Source organism: Colletotrichum graminicola, assembly GCF_000149035.1.
Source record: "Colletotrichum graminicola M1.001 genomic scaffold supercont1.57, whole genome shotgun sequence".
Taxonomy (NCBI): Eukaryota; Fungi; Ascomycota; class Sordariomycetes; order Glomerellales; family Glomerellaceae; genus Colletotrichum; species Colletotrichum graminicola.
Genome location: NW_007361061.1, coordinates 60109 through 78572, shown reverse-complemented (window position 1 = coordinate 78572; position 18464 = coordinate 60109). Strand labels below are relative to the sequence as shown.

Below are 18464 nucleotides of genomic sequence, written 5' to 3'. Positions count from 1 at the left end.
CATACCTCCGCCTGCTAGTTTGATGGCCTCCTCGTTCGGTCTGTGACGAGTGTAGCTCGCTTCACCGGCTCTTAGATGGCGACCCAGATGAGCATGATGACAACGTCCATGCCCTTGCCCTCGCCGCCGTCGTACTTGTAGGACCACATGCCGTCCTTCTTCTCGTCCCAGTAGGCGCCGGTGGCGGAGTGCATGCCACGGCGGCCGACGTGGGGCTTGCCGTCGGTTGCAGTCGCGGGGTCAGCACTCGTGGAGACGGAGGGCTCCTCCGTAGAGGCGGCGGTTCCCTTGGACTTGTTGAGGGAAGAGGTAGGGACCAGGTGCTGGACGATGGTTGAGTTGCAAGCGAACTTGTAGGCGGGGGCAGAGCCGCCCTGGGGTGTGGACTCAGAGATGACCGCCTTCAGGACAGAGGACTGTTTATGCGCCGCGGTGATTAGCTCTGGGGACTTGTGTGGCCGGTGTGACAAAGGGACGTACGATGATCTGCGAGTTCCATCCCTCGGTCTTAGCATGGTCGTAGAACTCGGCGGAACCGATTGCTGATTGGCAAGCCTGGTGGAGGGCGCCGAGTTAGTCATCGTTGCCTACTGAGGGTGTTGCTGCGACCTCGTTCGCAGAGTCGCATGGTCAGGAGCTTACGTCGGTAGCAATCTGCTTGAGGCGGTTGAAGGCCACGGGCTAGAAAAAAAGAGTCAACAAATGCACGACTGAGATGAGGCAATCTGAGGGGGAGGTGCGTGACATACGGGAGTGGCCGTCGTGGGAGCAGCGGCGGACATTGTGATTGTTGGATGTTTTTGTTTAGGGGGAAGGGGGTAAACAGTCAGATGTTCGCGAAACCGAAATGCCGATGACTAAAGCTTGCTTTTCGTAAATTCGTAGATATCGTGTGAACAGAGAACAGCGTGTAGGCGTGAAATGTGCTTGCGGGATGATCTTGGTGGTATGTCTACTGGAGAGAACTGAACGCGGTGTTGATAGTTTGGGACAAGACGAAGCTCTGTTGTGATGCCAGCCCGATTCGGCCGACTGGCGTCGCACCACGGGCCGTGCTCCAGCCAGGTGCGCGGGGCAACGGGATCACGTGCCCTAGCAACACAGTCTTCAGCAATAGCCAGCCACAGTTTAGTCATCTTACTTTCGCCTCTTGTGGGACATGAGTCTTCCAAAATGTGGCCTATCCAATCATACTTAGGCCCAATGGCACGTGTAGTTTTTGGGCGCTGCTCGCAAGGAAGCGGCATGGATTTCGAGTTGTGGCTGGTGGAGAGAGCTCCAGCCTTGCAGGTTTAGCGTCACAAGTCTCTCTGATGAGCTTTTCGCTGCAGGCTTTTGAGGGGCGGCCGCATCGGCAGCGTACCATACAAGCTTTGAAGCGGGTTCTCTCGGTTACAGTCTTTGAGCCTTTCCTTCACGTTCTTTTCTCTCTGCCCGCATTCTTTTCAGCCATCCGTCTTGATAACCTCTCTGATTTTTATGTAAACAGTTTCAGACGGCAGCTCTGGAACGAGAAGCTATTGATTTCGTCAACTCGTCATCTGTCCCCCTTTTGCAATAACCGTTGCGGTCCAACGCCCTGCCCTACACGAGTCCGAGCTTTGGAACGACGCTAGACACCCTCCCCGATCCATCGTTAACCTCGACTGACTTGGTTTCTACTGGCTTGCTGTTGGAATCCCGCGATCAGATTTTACCTTCAGAACCAACAGCCTAACCGCCGTGTTTACCAATTTCACCGCCGAGCCTTGTTTTGGCTGCTATTGACGCAATTGCTGCAAAGAACAACAAGGACTTACGCTGCGACAGCCCCGACGCGAGAGAAAAAGAGCCTCGTTCGCCGACAACCGAAGCACGATACCAATATACACAACGGTCCAGAAGAAAGCAAACAACTCGCCAAAATGTCTAGCCAGCCTCTCCTCCAGACCGCTCCCGGTATGATCACCTCTCGATTGACTCCTCACTTGCCATACAAGTCCTCACACTCCTCCCACGCTCCCTCCCCCAACTAGGAGTGCGCAGACGCTAACTCTACCCGAACCCGACAGGCAAGCGCATCGCCCTGCCCACGCGCGTCGAGCCCAAGGTCTTCTTCGCCAACGAGCGTACCTTCCTTTCGTGGCTCAACTTCACCGTGATCCTCGGCGCCCTCGCCATCGGCATGCTCAACTTTGGTGACCGCCCGGCGTTCATTAGCGCCTTCCTCTTCACAGGCGTCGCCATGCTCACCATGATATACGCCCTCGCGACGTATCACTGGCGTGCCAAATCCATTCGCGTCCGCGGCCAGGCCGGCTTCGACGACCGCTTCGGCCCCACCTTCCTGGCCATCATCCTGCTGCTGGCCGTTGTCGTCAACTTCGTTCTGCGCATAACATACTCGTCCAAGGAGGGCCAGCACTAAAGCACCCCCTGCGCTATGGATACAGGCCGGTCTGAGTGACGACGAGGAGGGCGAGAGCGATGGCGGATCGGGAACAGCCGTCCACGCACTCTACTCGTGTGAGAGGATGCTGCCGGAGCCTCACCGCTTATATGTATAAGCTGAAAAGGGAGGGGGACGTTGGAAAAGCGACACTTGTATGGCAACGAACTGGCGTGTCTGATTTGGAGTTACCCATGTTTTGTACGAGCGGATGTGACCAAGGAGGAGGATGTTGGGTTGTGTGTACCAGGACGGTTAGGTAAAACGCATGCATTGTGTTCATGGAGTATTCGGCCCGGGAGGATTGCATTAGTCCGAACACCAAGGCTGCCTAATTAATTGTACAGCGAAAATCGATTCTTCTTATGGCATATGGGCTATTTCCCGTCCGCCCTGATGGGTATCAACCTTGAAAACCTTTTCTTGTCCCAAACGCCTCTGACGCAGCCTATTCAAAGTACCACCCAAGTACGGGAACCAAGATGACCTCGAAGCCGAGCGTTCCCCTCGCCTCGTTCTGCCAGACCCTCTCTCGGACTTGCCTGCAGCCTTCTCGCCCAGTGCTGGACCTCCGCTGTCCCTTACTTTGTGGCGGTGCTCGTCGAGGCACCCTGGGGTTCGTTCGTCTGGGTGGTGACGCCGTCCTTGGCCCTCAACTCGGGAATGGGCGCGAGCGATAGGAAGACGCTCAGTGACTTGGCCGCGCGGCTGGCCGGCGGAGGCAGGACCGCCCTCTCGAACCGGCTCTCCATGACCTCGAAATCGTCGTCAGAGCCCGCCGCGGCCTTGGCGAGGCCGCCGCCGCCCAGCATGGTCTCCTCCACGACGTCGGCTTTCGGCGGGAGCTCGCACATCTGGTTGTACTGGTACCACCGCCCGCCCTCGTCCTCCGCGACGATGCGCTTCACGAGCTCCGCGATGGTGATCATCTTGACGACGTCGCCCGGCCGCGCGTAGAGGAGCACGGCGCGCTTCCTCGGGTCGCCGTCGTCCTTGCGCAGATGCAGCAGGAGCCAGTTCACCCGCTTCTGGATCTTGGTCGAGGAGATTGTGAAGGCGGGAAGGACGTCGTACTTGGGCCTCAGGCTGGCGAGGAGGGCGTCGTGCGCGGGCAGCGGTGTCGTGGGGCCGCTCGAGGCCGCTCTGCTCTTCTTCGGTCCGGCGGACTCGGCTATCGTCGAGGGTTTTCTCTTCTTGTTGCCCTGGGGCTGCTTGATTGGGGGGGGTTCAGCCATGGCCTGCGTTGCGGAGGCCTAGAACCATGGCAGGGCCGTTGCTGCTCGATGGCTTCGAGGGGGGGGGGGGGGGGGGGGCGGTTGCAATGTGACGCGCGGGGCTGAATTGGAGCCGAGGTGGGAGATGCAAGGCTGGCAAAGGGTTTCTGTCGATGAAAATGTGCGGCGTCAATCTGGATCTCTCCGAAATCTTATCGGATAAGGAGCTCGGACCACCACCGGATCTTCGGAGCCGTCAATTGGGCCATCCACGGAGCGCGGATTTGACCATCTTGATCTCGCATCGATCATGGATTCGGATGATTCCTCCAATATCTATTGCTACTTGATACTTACATAAGTGGTATCGGAGCTTTCACCGATGGGGAGGCCATAGAGTACGTTACGATTAGGACTTCACCGTATGCCAACCCGTTCTGACCTTGTCCCGGAGATATCGACATCATTTCGACATCCAGCTCGTGACCAGCCACGTGATACTTAAAGCGGCAAGGCTTTTACTTGGGGGGGTGAATCTGGCTTCGGGGAATCGGACGCGAGCCAGCTTGCTCGCAACGCCGGACCTGGGCTAGCTTCCCGCGGAAGCTGAAAAGGGCCTACCAGACAGGCCGCCCATGCATCGAAGGGTCGTGGCTTTTTGACTTCACATGTTTAGCGTGGCCTGTGCGGCGGTCCGTCCGACTCATACTCCGCTTCAGAAACGCCATTTTGTCTGAATCGCGCTACGTTTGGTGCACGCACTGCTGTTTGCAGATTCACACTCGACATTAATAAGGTCGAAACGGACCAGTCCTCCACGATGTATGTTCGTTCGCTCCCTGCAAGCGGGCAGAGGGCGAAAAGGTTGTCTTGGCGGGAAAGGGGAGCCAAAAAGGGCTGGTCGAGTATCCGTAAAGGTAGGTACTGAATCATGGTCAAAGTTGACATACCGTCATACCGCAGCTTCAGAGAGGGCCCGCGGTGGAGTTCCCCAAGATTTCCCATGTTAGGTAGTTGGGCTACAAGACCTGTGCACTAGGTACACTAGTCGCAGCAACAGTCCGTTTCGCCCAGAAAGTGCCATCCGGCTCCCGGGATGAGGCCCGGAGGAACGTCGACAGTGCCGCTCAGGGCAGGGATTGGCAGCTTGGCTGGGTACTTGTGTCGCCGGATGATCTTGGCTGCTGAGTCGGGGGTAAAGGGACATTTTGGTATTGGTCCGCTAAGCTTCACAAGCACGGCAGCGGCGGGAAGGGGGATTGGTTTTCATCCTAGACTCGAGCGCAAAACTGCAGATGGGAAATCGACAAGCTATGGCACCTTGCTAGCAGCGCTCAGGTCTGAAACCAGAAAGGACCGAAGGCTGGCCTGGTATGTCGAGGTGGCGTGGCGCATCTCAAGCGGCCCATCCATGTCCTTCTGCATGTCGCACCCACCCCATCCTCGTGCGAGGCCGGCCTGCCTTGGAGGCCGCACAGCTCTTGAAGGCGCTCAAGTCGAGGCCTCGGACCATCTCTCTCTCTCTCTCCGCAAACGAATAGGAAATGTTACCGTATACACTGGCTTAATCCGCCCACATCCACTTTGAAGGCTAACCGTACGGGGTATAGCGGCCTTCTATCAGCTAAGCCTATCATAGTAGGCGGTCAATCAACCCACCCACCCATCTACCTACCCAGTCAGCCAAGCTTGCACCCAAACTTCCTGCTGACGTACAGGGTGGTAGGGGTAAGTTTTATCGTCCTAGTGATGTAAATCCCCACACAGTATTTGAGCATCCTACCTATCTCTATAGAAATCTATGGTGGTGGTGATAGGTAATGCGTAATAGCTAGATGGCTTTGACAGCTGGCGGGCTGGAGGGGGGGTACCTGACAGGGGCGATAAAACTTCGGCCGGATATCATAGTACGTGACTGCCCCTACTTTTGCCAGTATCTGATCTAGGTTTCTGCCAGTAAGCTAGACCGATTACAGCGTCCGCTATACCCATTACAGTTAGCCTATAAAGTGGATGTGGGCGGATTAAATCAGTGTATACGGTAGTTGTGGTGCACCTAGGGTTCAGCGGCGATGTGAAGAGGAGGGGGCGGAAGCCGAGAAGGAAACAGTACAGAAGCAGAAGAGAGCATAATGGCACATGGCCTTTCCCTGCTTCTCAGGGTCCAGCTTCCATGTCATCCCAGGTCTCGTCGCGCGCTCGTCGGCGTCGGGTTTGGGGCTAGGGGCGGCTTAGTCCTCCGCCATGGTTACCTAGTGGTACTCAGCAGCCATTGAGATGCCGGCGAAGTCAGGTCTTTCGTGGAGAATGGGCGCGGTTTTCGAGCTCGGCCGGAATGACGAGTCATCGATCCAGACGGATGAGATGGGAGGGGGGGAGACTACGGCAAGGTACGTGGAGAAGACATAGGAAATTTGTTGTTGCATGTTTTGCATTTGTCGCCAGAAGCGTGGCCTCCCAGTACTGTTGTTGGTCGATAAACATTGAGAGATGGCTGGAGCAGTCGGGAATCTCCAGGAAGCATTATCATGCGTGTGTTGCCCAGACGGCGATGGCAGGAACATTAATCATGCACGCGCAACCCAGACAGGAGGGGAAGAGGTATGGAAGGCATCCGAAGGCCGGCAGTAGGCTGGAGATGCCAGCGTTCCATACCCGTTCCCCGACTCAGCGGAACGGGGGGGGGACATTCTTTCCCACGCCTCTAGGTACCTTTTAGCTCGCGCAGCACACGCCCCAAGGTACCTACTGAGGCAGCGCGGTCAAGTATCTACCTACCTACCTACCTACCTACTACTAGGTAGGTACCTGTTTATCTAAGCAGCTTCCCCGACTTCTGCTCCTGCACACTAAAGACAGGCTTTGGTTGTCATCGGCAGGCTGGTCTAAAGAACAAGATACATTAAATGAAGCTCTTGCAAACAAAAACACATAACAGTCAGTCATGTTAGAGCGGCGCACACATGTCGTTGGTTCGTTGCAGGACAGAAAATGGGGGGGGGGTTCTTCTTTTTGTCTCTCTTTTCTTTTTGTAACGAAATCTCCTGTTTCCCCTCTCGATTTCCCGTTCCCTTTCCTTCTCGTTCATCATCCTCGCGCTCTCCTCCTATCTAGACTTCCTCGATCACCACGAAATAGGGGGGGATCCCTTTTATTTTTATTTTATTTTTCAAACAAGCATCCACAATAGCTGCTGTGCCGCTACGTTGATCCCCGGGCGCACCCACTGCAAGGGCTCTATACTGCATATCAGTCCCGTTCTATTTTCGGGCCGGCGATTAAACACACAGTGCAGCGTAGCTTGCAAAGGCCCCCCGTCCGTCTTATCGTCCCATCCGATACGACAGGATACGGTAAAACCGTATGCGCAAGACTCTGAATTCTGGAAGACTGAGCCAAGCGCGGACACACAAACAGACGAGGGAAGCAGTTGGAAGGAACAGGCGTCCCATCTCCAGATAGAGTTCCCTCTCACAGTGGATAACGCAACTCAGTGCACCGCAGCGCACCGCCGTACCCGCACGCACACAGTCCTCGAGCACCCGTCTCACGCAGGGCAAGTTCAGTGCGCTGCCGCTGTCTGCCAGTCTGCCAGTCTACCTTGCACGATTGCACTATAACCAACCGACCAGCCAACTATACTATCTAGTGCTACTTTATCACAGACTCAAAAACTCGTCAGTGTGCCGACCCACGGGTGCTCCAGTCCTTCTCAGTCCTCATTCCTGACTCTCTCAGCGTCCCCTTTTTGGCGACCGACCCGTCCGGGTGTCATTGATGGTTGGCCGTGTTGTTACACTGGCATAGCTACGGAGTACCTACATTACCTATCTACACTATCTAGCACGCAGTCGTTGTGCTATGTAGCAGTGGTGGTGGTCCCATCATATTATCCCTGCACACACCTCCCTTCCTTGGGTTCGCTCGCCTTCTTTTGTTCCCTGGCAGCCGGTGTTTGTCGCCTGGCTCAGACCAAACAGGCGCATTACCTCCTTCTTCCGTCTCAACAGCCAATCAACGGCGCGTTTCGGTGCACAATTCTTACCCACACCACACCACACCCCCACACCCTACGCCCCCCTCCTCCCCGTTTTATGCTCCCCCCTTGCATCCAATACTTGTCCACGCAATATTGCCTTTTCCTCTTTTCCTAGTCAGTCGAGTCGGTCCCTCTCACATCATCGCCAGCCAGCAGCCAAAGTCCCATCCATCCATCCAAGGCAGCTAGCTCGCTCTCCTATTTGCTCTCTCTGCCTGCCTCTGCCTGCGCCGCCCGCCAACGCGTGTACCGCATCTGCTGCACCATCAACAATAACAACAATCAGCAACGAGAAACAGGACCACTCGCACCAGCCGAAACCTGGCACACCAGCCGCTACATCACCCAGTCCCCAGTCTCAGTCCACACACCCCCCGGTCTTGATCCTACTGGGTAGGTACCTATCTTCCCTCTCCCCGTCTCTGGCCGGCTGCTTTTGCTAGCTACCTATCCGTATACCTACCTACCTTTCATCGACTCTGGGCCCTTCCCCCCCTTCCAAGCATCTTAGGCCCACCCGCACTCGCAATCACCACCCCAGAGGCCAATTTCCCACCAAAGTCGCGCACGTCGCCCGCCAGGAGGAAGCTTCCTGACAAGCTTGCCGGTTTATTCTCACTCTTCCGCTGTCATTCCCATCTCCAACAATTCATCCTCCTCACAAACAACCTCCTCCTCTCCCCCAAAACCGCACCAAAATCACTCGTCCATACCACTTGGACGGCAATCCACGGCGTCGCTCCATCTCACTTTGCTCGCCCAACTCTCTTCGCGCATTCATTTTCCCTCCCTTTTCTTGCGCCAAATCGAGGCTTTTGTTAGTTCTCGGTTCTTCTGCGTCGTTGTCTTCGCTGCGCGACCCGGCGCAATCCTATCCCTTTGGTCGCCCATTCGCCTCCCGAGGCCTCTCTCTCTCTCTCTCTCTGCCTCTCTCGTCTCGCTCTCACTCTTGCTGCTTTTCGGCCTTTGCTGAGGTGGACGCCCGGCCACATCATCGTGCGCACTCGCCCCCTGCCACCCCTTTTCCGGCCCCGTCGCTCGCCCCAATACCAACCAACGCACTGCTCACCGCACACCCGTCGCCTCGTACTCGTCCACCCACGCCCGCAGCAGCCACACCGCAGGCTCACACCCGACCCGACCTGTCTGGGGAATCCACTCTTCACGCCAGCCCCCCCCCCCCCGTCGCACCTCTCGTCGGCGCATCCCCATTGCACTTCAGCGTTTCCGCCTCCTCCCGGCTCCCACGTATTACGTCGCAGCAGCTGCCTGGCCCGTCCGCCACTGCCACACCTTGCAACCTCGTCAGCCTGTCTGTCTGTCGTTGCCTTGCGCCTCTTCTCGCCACGCCGCCTCACCCCCAACGTCGCATAAAGTCGCCAGGCCGCCCGTCTCGCGACTTTTCATCTCATCGCCTCCACTCACATCGCGCTCATGTTCCGATTCTGGGGCTCAGAGCGGGGAAGCGAAACGACACTCAGTCTCACCCAACCAATGCCGTCATTCGCCCAAAAGCACCAGTTCATTCTGCCGCATCCACCTGCACCGACGACGTCGCTGTCATCTCAGGCTAGTCCTCAAAAAAGGCGTCTGTCCAGCGTCGACGGTTCATCCTCGCCAGATGTTGCGCTTACCGCCGCCGGCGAACAGCCTCTGAAGCGCGCTAGGCTGGAGAGCAGTAGTCCCTCCGTTGCTGACGCGCCTTCTTGTGATGCCGCTGCACCGCCGCCCGTACCTGCGCCTGCTGCTTCTCCAGCAGTCACTAACGACATTGAAGACGCCCGTGACGCGATTCAGTACCAGTTTGGTCTGGAGATCTTGCTCAAGCATAACGAGCTGAGGCTAATCAACCAAGAGCTGGCCAAATGCCAGGTCGCTCTTGAGCAACTGCGCCGCTGCCATCTGATTCCGTATCCCACCGCTTTCCCCACCCCGGCGCAGATGCTGGATATCAGCAATGGTAAAGGTCCTGTTCTGCAGACCCGTCCGGGAGAGCCTGTCCCCCAATGGGCCCCGCCCTTTGGAGTTGTCGACGGTCCTTACGCCCGACACTATGCCAAGTGGCTCATTCCCGATCCCAAGTTTGACGGCATGCAGCCGGAGTGGTACCCCGTACACGAGACTGCCCGTAGCAGAGGCTCGGCGGAGGGACGGACGACGAGAAACAGCATGTCTGACCTCGCCAGCACAAATAAGAACCGCTCGGCGCGGGGTCTGGGCGGCCCGAAGCTGCAGTCTCTTTCTAGCGGCTATCCTCAACCCAAGGAAAAGGCCGGGCCTTGTGTTCTCAAGCGCTCCGACGGCCAGACTGTCAAGCTCGTTTGTCTGGACTGCAACCGAGAGAACTTCAGTAGCACGCAGGGTTTCATCAACCACTGCCGAATCGCCCACAGGCGAGACTTCAAGAGCCATGAAGAGGCGGCTGTTCATTGCGGCCATCCCATCGAGGTGAACGAAGGTGGCGGTGTCGTTGGTGAGGAAAAGGCGCCTACCCCGTCGACCGCTGTCGCTTCTGGCTTGGTTCACCCACTCGCTCAGTCCGATATGTCCACCCAGCAGGCCTATGTTGCTTTGCGTTCTAGGATCGCAGATTCCCTCAAGATGTACCGTGAAGGCAAGCTGCCTGGCGTTACAGGCATTCCCAGCGGATCCTCGGAGGCTGCGCCAGCGAAATCCACTGCGCAGAAGACTAACACCTTCACTCCGTCAGCCGACACCCCGTTCCTTTCGCGACTCATGCAGAGCAGGAACTTCGACGGCAACCTCGATGACATTGTCAGCGATGCCAAGGAGAAGATGTCGATGGAAGACGTTGCGACGCCAGGAGAGGATTCGGAAGAGACCGAGACCGGCCCCAGCAGTCCTCAAAGCACTGCTGCGCCCGCCGCTCGTGTTCCCGCTACCGCCATGCGCACGCCTGCAAGAGCGCCTGTACCCCCCGTTGTTCTGACATCGTCTACGAGGCCCGCAAGCAGCAAGGGCAGGTCGCCTCACACGGGCTTCGCCTCGCCGCCCATGAGCAGTCCTGACAAGGATGATGGTCGCAGAATGATGATGCTTCGTGATGAGGACGTCGAGATGGATGTTGACCTCAGCCCGAACACCTTGGTTAGCAACAACGCGCCCTCGCTAGTGAGCGATGATGGCGAGTACGACGATTCAGACGACGGGTCGTCCGAGTCTGAAGTCAGCGATCGGATGGACGCCGAGTCGGTGTCTGATGTTGCCGAGATTACTCTCGATGAGGATCACGATGGTCGACCTCTCGCCCATCACCGAGAGCCCAGCAGCGTCGGCTCCGGCGCCGCCATGCGCCTCAAGAAGGACGAAAACAAGCACGTCACCTTTGTTGGCCCTGTACACGAGAGCGCGAAGCGATCCCGGAAAGTTTAGCGTCTCTGCGATTCTTTCCCACGTCCCACGATGTTCTGCTTTCGCACGAGGACTTCTTTTTTCGAGGCAACCCCTCAAACTTGCCGCCAGACCCCTTTGGATTCACTGCTTTCTCCGGCGAGCAAGACTGTTTTTTCTTCTTCTCTTTTGCGCACACATACTCCCTTTAGTTGACGAAGCTTCTCTTCTCTCCTATTATCTTTTATTTATCCGACCCTGCGCAACCAGGGGTCAATTGGGACAGGCAAAAAAGCAGGCTGCGGTGATGGTTGTGGCCGGAGATGATAACGTCACTTGTTAGAGATATGAACCGGGCGTCACGGTTGTTGGGAAGCGTCTGCCTTTTTGCGTACTTTTTGTCTTGTTTTCTTCTTTTTTTTGTTTGCCTGTAGACTTTATACTGTTACAACTTGACTCCCCTTGGGCCGATACCCTCCCCGAGGAGTGAGATGGGTTCGGGAGAAACCCGAGAAGAGGGAGATGGTGTCCCGGGGAGGCGTACAACGCTCACGAGCCGGCTGTAGGATTCAGGGACCATCCGTGTTGTATCATAGCGATTGGAGACGAAGGCTTGATGACTGCAAACAAACAAAAAATATGATACGAACGAGGTCACGTTGAGTGACCACTGCCTACTACTTACTGCCCGCCCCGTATGAGTTGCTTGTGAATGACCTTGATAGGACGTGCCTTAATCTCGGAAGAGCGCGCGCCCACTGACTGCTTGGTGCTGACTCTTTGAGGCCTTGGCCGACGATCCTCGGGGTGTGTGCGCGCTGCGGCTTGATGAAGATCACCGGCCGGATGGCGCGCTCCCCACCGACGTCAAACGGACAATACTCCCTCCCGCTCTCATCGCGCCGAGAGTCAGTCCGTCGATTTTGGTCCGCACACTTTTCCGCGCGCGCAGGTTTAGAGTTTACGAGCGGCGGTGGGGTAATGGACGAGCAGCCCAACACCCTGCTCTGCTACCGCTACCGCTACTGCTGCTGCTGCTGCTCGCGCGAGTTGTTTCAAGGCACGGCTTGGGACCAATCTATCCCCCAACAGCACTGATACGGGCCAAACGAAGCGGCGAGTGAGAGAGACATTTTTATTCGTTATTCTCTTTGTTTCATGCTGTTCTTTTTTTTTTCTTCTTTTTTCTCTTCCCTGGGTTTTGTTCGAGAGAGGGAAGGGGGTGTGATGAGAGGGTGGGGGGTGTGGTGTAGGTGCGCATGAGCTCGACGCGGCTGCTTTTATATGCATGCATGGCAATTTTGTACGTAGGGTAGTATTACTCCGTAGAGAGCAGCTGCTGATGTTTCACGCGCGGGAAGGCGAGAAGGGGGAGGAGGGCGCTGGTTTGGATGAATCAACGGACGTTGCTGAGTCAACTCCCATCCACCCCGTCCATCTTCTCTTCCCTTTTTCCCTTCCCTTTCTCCGGTATTTGTTTCGTCTTTTTTTTTCTGCCCGACGTTGGGGTGTCCCCCATGCAGCTTTCAATTTTTCTCGTTGGCAAACCACCACCACCACCACCACCTCCCCCCGCTTCCTCTTTGATGGTATGCCCGCGCATGAAGAAGCAGGCCCCTTTCCGGTGACGTGTAGGTATTATGAAGTCTGGAGAGGTCCCGGAACAATCCCAGTCACTGAGGAGGCGCACCGCGTTTAAACGACTTGATTGGCTCGTAGACCTTGTTTTGCTTTGTTTCCTCTCTTCTTTCTCTTTCATCTCATGGGGGAGGGGGCAAGGAGCGCTTTGTCCATGAAAATCATGAAAGGGTGGAATTAGGTAATTACAAAAGTTGAAACCCCATTAAACATCCTGCGGGTTTCTCTCTTTTCCCTTGGTGTCGGCTTGACTTGCCGCTCGCTTTGTCCCCGCCAATAGTATGCATCGGAAACCAATCCCGTTTTCCTTTTTGGAAAGCCCAAATCTCCTTAGCACCATAACATTAACCCGCTGGAGTGACATGAATGTTTTCGGGCATCTTTCGTCAACGGAAAAAACCCGGTCCGGTTCACCCGCCTTGTTCGTCTTCTTCGTCATGTGGAAGGAGGAGGGATCACGCTCTCTCTTTCTGTCTTCGTCCGTTTACAGAACGGCGGCGACGACGCCGGCAACGGCGAGGAGGACGCCTCCGGTGTTGCGAGCGAGCTGGCCGACGCCCATGTTGGGGGTGCTGGAGGCGGTGGCGGAGGACGAAGTGGAGGCGGCATCATCGCCGGCCGTGCTCGTCGGGGTGGCCGAGGCCGAGACGGAGGCGACACCGGAGCCGGTGGCGGTAGCAGCGGCAGCGGCTTCGGTCTTGCTGCGCATGGCGGCAGAGCCGTAGAGGGAGGCCTGCTGGCAGTAGATGGTTACCTGGTTCTGGGCGGGCGAGGCGCGGGGGTCGTTGGGGCAGTTGTTGTAGCAGGTGGCCACGGCCTGGTAGCCGGCGCACTGGCAGTCGTAGTCGGTGGGGCTGCAGGAATTGACCTAGAGTGGTGGGAGTCGTGTAAGCAAAACGTGGTCATTGGGAGGAGGGAAGAGAGTAGAAGCCATCCCAGCCATCACCTCAAGATGGAGGGCGGAATGTGGATGGATGGAGCATACCTTGGCGTTCTCGCTAGTCAGGCAGGCCTCGACGATGGGGGCGGCGTCACACTTGTCGTCCTGGGCAGCGGCGACGGCGGCGAGGGCCAGGGCGAGAGGGTAGAAAAACTGCATTGTGGAATGTTGTGGATGACGGGTTCGGTCGATTATTGCGGGTCTTGTTCTTTTCTTATCGAGAGCGACGGTTTGGATATACAACGAATCCAACGAGCGAAGTGGTCCTGGGACTTGTAGCGAATGGGATTGACGAAGCGCGAGGGAATTAGGCTTGTCGAGGATGGAATATGCTGCTGGTGGGCAGTGGATTGGCGGAGGTTTATTAACGGGATGGAGAGAAAAGGGAAGGGGAAGAAAGGTCAGGAACGAGGCACAGTGGACGGGGCGGGAATATTAAATAAGGACCATAGCATTATCAGTGACGGCGCAATTTTATCACTGTCGTTGTATCCGTACGATCTTGGGGGTGGGCGCCCATCTGCAGGCCGGGATGTTGGGGGGTGGGAAGGCTAGGACGAAGGAGGGAATCGAGGAGCCAGAGGACGCCGCCTCCCCTTCCTCTCTTACCCCCCGGACTAAGCCGAGGCGGGCCCTTCCCCCAAAAAAGAAAACAGTGGCGCACTGCCGCTAGTGAATTGGATTTATGATAGGCAAGACCCTCTTCACTTCTCTTCTCTTCTCTGCTTTCCTTTCCGGGTCAAGGAGCCAACAAAGTGGAGGAGGAAGGGGGTGTGACCACCAGGGGTTTGTTTTGAGGCTTGAGGCTCGACTTTTGCGGAGATTGATGAAGCTTGCCCCCCCCTTCGTGTTCTACCAAGTACAGAGGAATAGGCGTGGTAGGCACTGTGGCCGAGATATTACATTTGCAGTGCAGAAGGGCGGAAGAGACAAGAGCAACGGCAGCATAGTATCCCGCACAACCGCAACAGAAGAGAGTGCGAATTATTGGGAACGGGGACACCGGAACATGGTGATGGCGTCAAGCCCCCGCTGGAAGGACGACCGAGGAGGAGAGTCTCCGCGACCTCCTTGTCACTGCCAATCCCCCGTCCTTTGCTTCCAGAGCAGTGGAGAGGAGGATGGATGGATGGGCAACCATTCGTGCGCATCTGGTGTGTAGTGTGCATAATGCTTGCTATATGTCTGGGTTTCTCTATCCTTACAGCTTTCCAGCCCCAGGCTGTGAGGATGTCAGGGGAACGGGGCCTCGTTGACGATTGGGGAATGCCTCGAGATTCTTGGCAGAAGACCGAACGACCAGGGCTGAGGACTACTACCATCGTATGGTAGGTAGTAGACTTGGCCCAGGTCTTCTTCGACATGGGGGCCCTCAAGTTGAGCCCGGACGGTTTTCCTTGGCAGATGGGCGTCCCTATCCGCTGTGCTCCCTCCGTTTATGCCTCTACCGCCGGCCGTCTCGGCCAATATATTGTGCAGTTGCAGCGGTGCGACTTTGGTGAGCATAGAACGGAAGAAAGCCATGGAAACCAGCTTGGAACGACCGGCCGCGCGAACATGGAGCCCGGCCGTCGAGATGAGGTCTAATCTCGTTCCGGCTGGAAGGCCAGGGGGTGGAGGCTCGATTCGACATGACGGGCCTCTCATTGGTCGACCATGCTGGCTGCGCTTCCTCCGGCCCCTCCCTTTACCCCTGGCTTCTCACAGGGAGCAAGGGGCAGTGGACAGGGGGGCTTCAAAGAAGAAGGAGGCGTCTGTGCTCGCAACGGATGAGTTGCATTGCAGCGACGATACTCCGTACAAGCGCCGGTATTTCTGGCATGCTCGCTCTTTTGCAAGTCATGCTCCGGAGACGCGTGATGGAGAAGAGAGAAAGACATAGAGAGAGCCGGCGGACGTTCGTCCCGGCACGATTCCCCGCCGAGTCAGGCTTCGCAGAGTAGAACGGCATCTGATCTGAAGACGGACGGCGCAGCTGTCGTCCGTTGACGTCGGGAGGCTTTGACCTCCTCTTCCTGCACCAAGCCAACAATGGGAACGGGCGTGTGAGGTTGGAACGAGCTTTTGACTGGCCGCTTTCTTTGTTTTTGCCTCAAGTCGTCTCTACTATGGGTCTGCCCGCGGGCGCTCCTTGTGGTCTCCGTCTGTGGAGTGCAGGACCGGGCTTCTCGGAGCCCCGTTGTTCAAGACATGCTCATTCGCCCTAGCTTATGAGTGTAAGCAGGATACGCCATGCTTTCTCACTCACACACACACACACTCCCACCCTCTATATACTTGTATATCTATCTGTAAACTGCTTATACATACAGGGTGGCAGGGGAAAGTAAAAGGCCCCCTGTTATGTAATATCGCCACACAGCCCAGCTGGCTAGGCTAGTAAACAGTACTGTAATGCCCGCTACTGAAATAAGCTGGGGGGTGAGCGTTAGAGTAAGATACCTGACAGGGGGTGTAAAACTTCGGCCGGATACCATAGTATGAACTACTGGAGTTGGAGGTGACTGAGAACCCACATTCCCGCTCCTTTCGCATTCACCGCCATCGTCTGTATGTACAATACTCGCGCGTTTACCTCATGCGACTCCCCTCGTTTGTTTGTATGGGGTATCCAATGATGCGCTTCCGTCGCCTAGCCAGGACATAGGAACGGCAGAGGTGAGAGGTGGGGCGCGACGCCGAAATGTTGTCTCCTGACCCAATCACTGCCTCGCTACGGATACATATACGGCATCTGCAAGCAAGAGCAGCAATACGAGGTGCAGTACAGGCGGCTGGTGCTGCATCGTATACAGAACTTTACCAGCGACGTATCACCCCTCACCAAAGCTGCGACCCGACCTCCAGCCGTGACACCCAATCTCATGATCGAACACCGAATATTCGGCCAGTCCTGTCTATCGGTTTGCAGCTCGTCGTAGAGCTGGAGACAACACCACTGGCCCGTTTGATATGCTCAATGTCATCACGGATCAAAGAGGGCCGAGGCTTTCCCTGCAACGGCATTTGCATCTCCTTCGCATCCAAAGCGCTTGGATGTGGCTGGCCTCGTCGTGCTCTGGAATCTTGAAGCACGTTCCGCAAGGTGGGTTTCATTGCAACACAATAGCTGCGCGTTCCGGTAAAAGCAGTGTTTCATTCATTCGCACAACGCTGCCGATCTCAAGCAATATGCCACAACGCCCAAACCATATAAAAAAGCTGTCCCTTGTGCCGGATCGTTTCTTCGTCATTAGTGCAGTCCCTGGCGGGTATCAATCGCCACGGGGCGCACATCACCATCCAACATCATTAACAGTCTCGGGCTATCGCATCGCCAGCTGCCTCTTCAGTTCCCCGTTCTCTCGCTTGAGGGTCACCAGCAGCTCCTCGAGACCCTCCGTCCTCTCCACTGCGCCCATGCTCATCTCCTCAACGAGTTTGACAAACCGAAACAAACGGAAGACAATAACGAGCGACGCAATCTCCTCCACGATGCCATGCGAGAGCACATCGACGGTGAAGCTCACCACGATGACTAGGCCGTCCAGCACGTGAAACCAGTCGTGAAAGTACCTAGAACGGAGGGGTCAGATATGTTGAGCGACAGACGTCAGTATCCATCTCACCTCCACCCAAACGCCGTCACGCAGAGAATCAGCTCTGCCAAGAACACACAGCTGAACACAAGACCGGCGAGGGTGAGGCCTTGGCGCGTGCTCTTGACCCACGGTTCGTCGTCCCGCTTCATATCGCAGGCGACGAGTTCCACAAAGATGTTGGCCATGAGCGTCGCCACGTCCAGGAACACCAGGGCGAGAATGACGTAGTGTTTCCTCCGAGACGAGAGCATGTCCTGAAGACTGATCCGCGACTGGCTGAGTTGTCGACTGAGGGGCGTCGGCCGTCTGTTCTCGCGGAACCCGGAGAAAGACCAAAGCAGAGGTCTGCTCGGTTCCTCATCAGATGCCATAGCTGCTAAGACGGCGGTCACAGATGGAGGTACGGGATAGCAAGGCTATGTAGTAGTCCGAGATACGTGGTCCGTTGAATACAGTGCTCTCGAGTGCGGAACAAGCGATCGCAGCCTGTCCGGGTGGGATCTTCTCGCGCGCGCGCAGTGAGCGGACGCAGGAAGGGAGGGTGATACAAAACCTGAGGCCGAGAGGATAGCCGGCAACCCGGCGATGCGGTGCTGACGCGGTGCACCTTCAGCAACGTCGCACGTGGACTCTGACGGACGACTGGCGCACAAGGCGGCTCAGGTCCCGAAATCCTGCAGAACTGCTGACTAATGCTCAATGACACCTCCTTGGCGGTCGGCTTTCAGCTAACGCTCTAGCCCGGAAGCCGTAGACGGACTCGGGACGTGGCCGGATTCGTGATCAAACGTCGGAAGCCCGACGTCGTCCAGCCGGTCGAGCGGCTCGGCCGGTGATTTTCAGTCGTTGGCTGTCGGAGTACGGACCTGGGTGGATCACTGAAACGGAAAAGGATTGAGCGACGCGGAAGCTGGGCCGGAGGGATTCGGTCTGCGGGCTTGTACACGGTCGCGATCGACTTTGGTAGATTGGAGCAGGGAACTTGCTGTGGTTCCCCCGCTTGACGCTCAATAAACACAGGCTCCCCCGCTATGACATAGCACGTGTGGGAATTCGCATTGCAACGTCGGGCAGGGTTGGCGCATGACGTAGCTTTCGGATGTTGAACTTAAGAGATGATTGTCGATCGAGATGAAGCCCAAGTCCGGCACAGCAGAGTGAGGGGGAGAGAAAAATCCGCAGCAACTGTCTCGAAGCCAAAGCCAGTTGATCGAAGCAAGACTGATGATGGACGTACAGGGAAACAGTCGCGGAGAGTAGATCCCGATCTGTC

General features: G+C 56.6%; 7 protein-coding genes across 7 annotated transcripts; 3 read left to right on the top strand and 4 right to left on the bottom strand.

Moving 5' to 3' along the window:
• Nucleotides 1-71: 71 nt before the first annotated feature.
• On the bottom strand, nucleotides 72-782 carry GLRG_10171 (tctex-1 family protein; the record flags this gene model as incomplete). The annotated part of the gene is made up of 4 exons (XM_008100856.1): nucleotides 72-416; nucleotides 481-555; nucleotides 643-681; nucleotides 750-782. The coding sequence occupies 4 exons, from the start codon at nucleotides 780-782 to the stop codon at nucleotides 72-74; spliced, it is 492 nt and encodes a 163-aa protein (XP_008099047.1).
• A 1122-nt stretch (nucleotides 783-1904) lies between these two features.
• GLRG_10170 (uncharacterized protein) lies at nucleotides 1905-2407 on the top strand (the record flags this gene model as incomplete). The annotated part of the gene is made up of 2 exons (XM_008100855.1): nucleotides 1905-1938; nucleotides 2052-2407. 2 exons carry the CDS (start codon nucleotides 1905-1907, stop codon nucleotides 2405-2407), a joined length of 390 nt encoding a protein of 129 aa, XP_008099046.1.
• Nucleotides 2408-3009: 602 nt separating this feature from the next.
• Nucleotides 3010-3663, bottom strand: GLRG_10169 (uncharacterized protein; the record flags this gene model as incomplete). Its single annotated transcript, XM_008100854.1, has 1 exon — nucleotides 3010-3663. The coding sequence occupies one exon, from the start codon at nucleotides 3661-3663 to the stop codon at nucleotides 3010-3012; it is 654 nt and encodes a 217-aa protein (XP_008099045.1).
• A 5452-nt stretch (nucleotides 3664-9115) lies between these two features.
• GLRG_10168 (uncharacterized protein) lies at nucleotides 9116-11074 on the top strand (the record flags this gene model as incomplete). The annotated part of the gene is made up of 1 exon (XM_008100853.1): nucleotides 9116-11074. The coding sequence occupies one exon, from the start codon at nucleotides 9116-9118 to the stop codon at nucleotides 11072-11074; it is 1959 nt and encodes a 652-aa protein (XP_008099044.1).
• A 2080-nt stretch (nucleotides 11075-13154) lies between these two features.
• GLRG_10167 (uncharacterized protein) lies at nucleotides 13155-13769 on the bottom strand (the record flags this gene model as incomplete). Its single annotated transcript, XM_008100852.1, has 2 exons — nucleotides 13155-13538; nucleotides 13656-13769. The coding sequence occupies 2 exons, from the start codon at nucleotides 13767-13769 to the stop codon at nucleotides 13155-13157; spliced, it is 498 nt and encodes a 165-aa protein (XP_008099043.1).
• Nucleotides 13770-14972: 1203 nt separating this feature from the next.
• On the top strand, nucleotides 14973-15197 carry GLRG_10166 (uncharacterized protein; the record flags this gene model as incomplete). Its single annotated transcript, XM_008100851.1, has 1 exon — nucleotides 14973-15197. One exon carries the CDS (start codon nucleotides 14973-14975, stop codon nucleotides 15195-15197), a length of 225 nt encoding a protein of 74 aa, XP_008099042.1.
• A 1718-nt stretch (nucleotides 15198-16915) lies between these two features.
• Nucleotides 16916-17562, bottom strand: GLRG_10165 (uncharacterized protein; the record flags this gene model as incomplete). Its single annotated transcript, XM_008100850.1, has 2 exons — nucleotides 16916-17165; nucleotides 17219-17562. The coding sequence occupies 2 exons, from the start codon at nucleotides 17560-17562 to the stop codon at nucleotides 16916-16918; spliced, it is 594 nt and encodes a 197-aa protein (XP_008099041.1).
• Nucleotides 17563-18464: the final 902 nt, after the last annotated feature.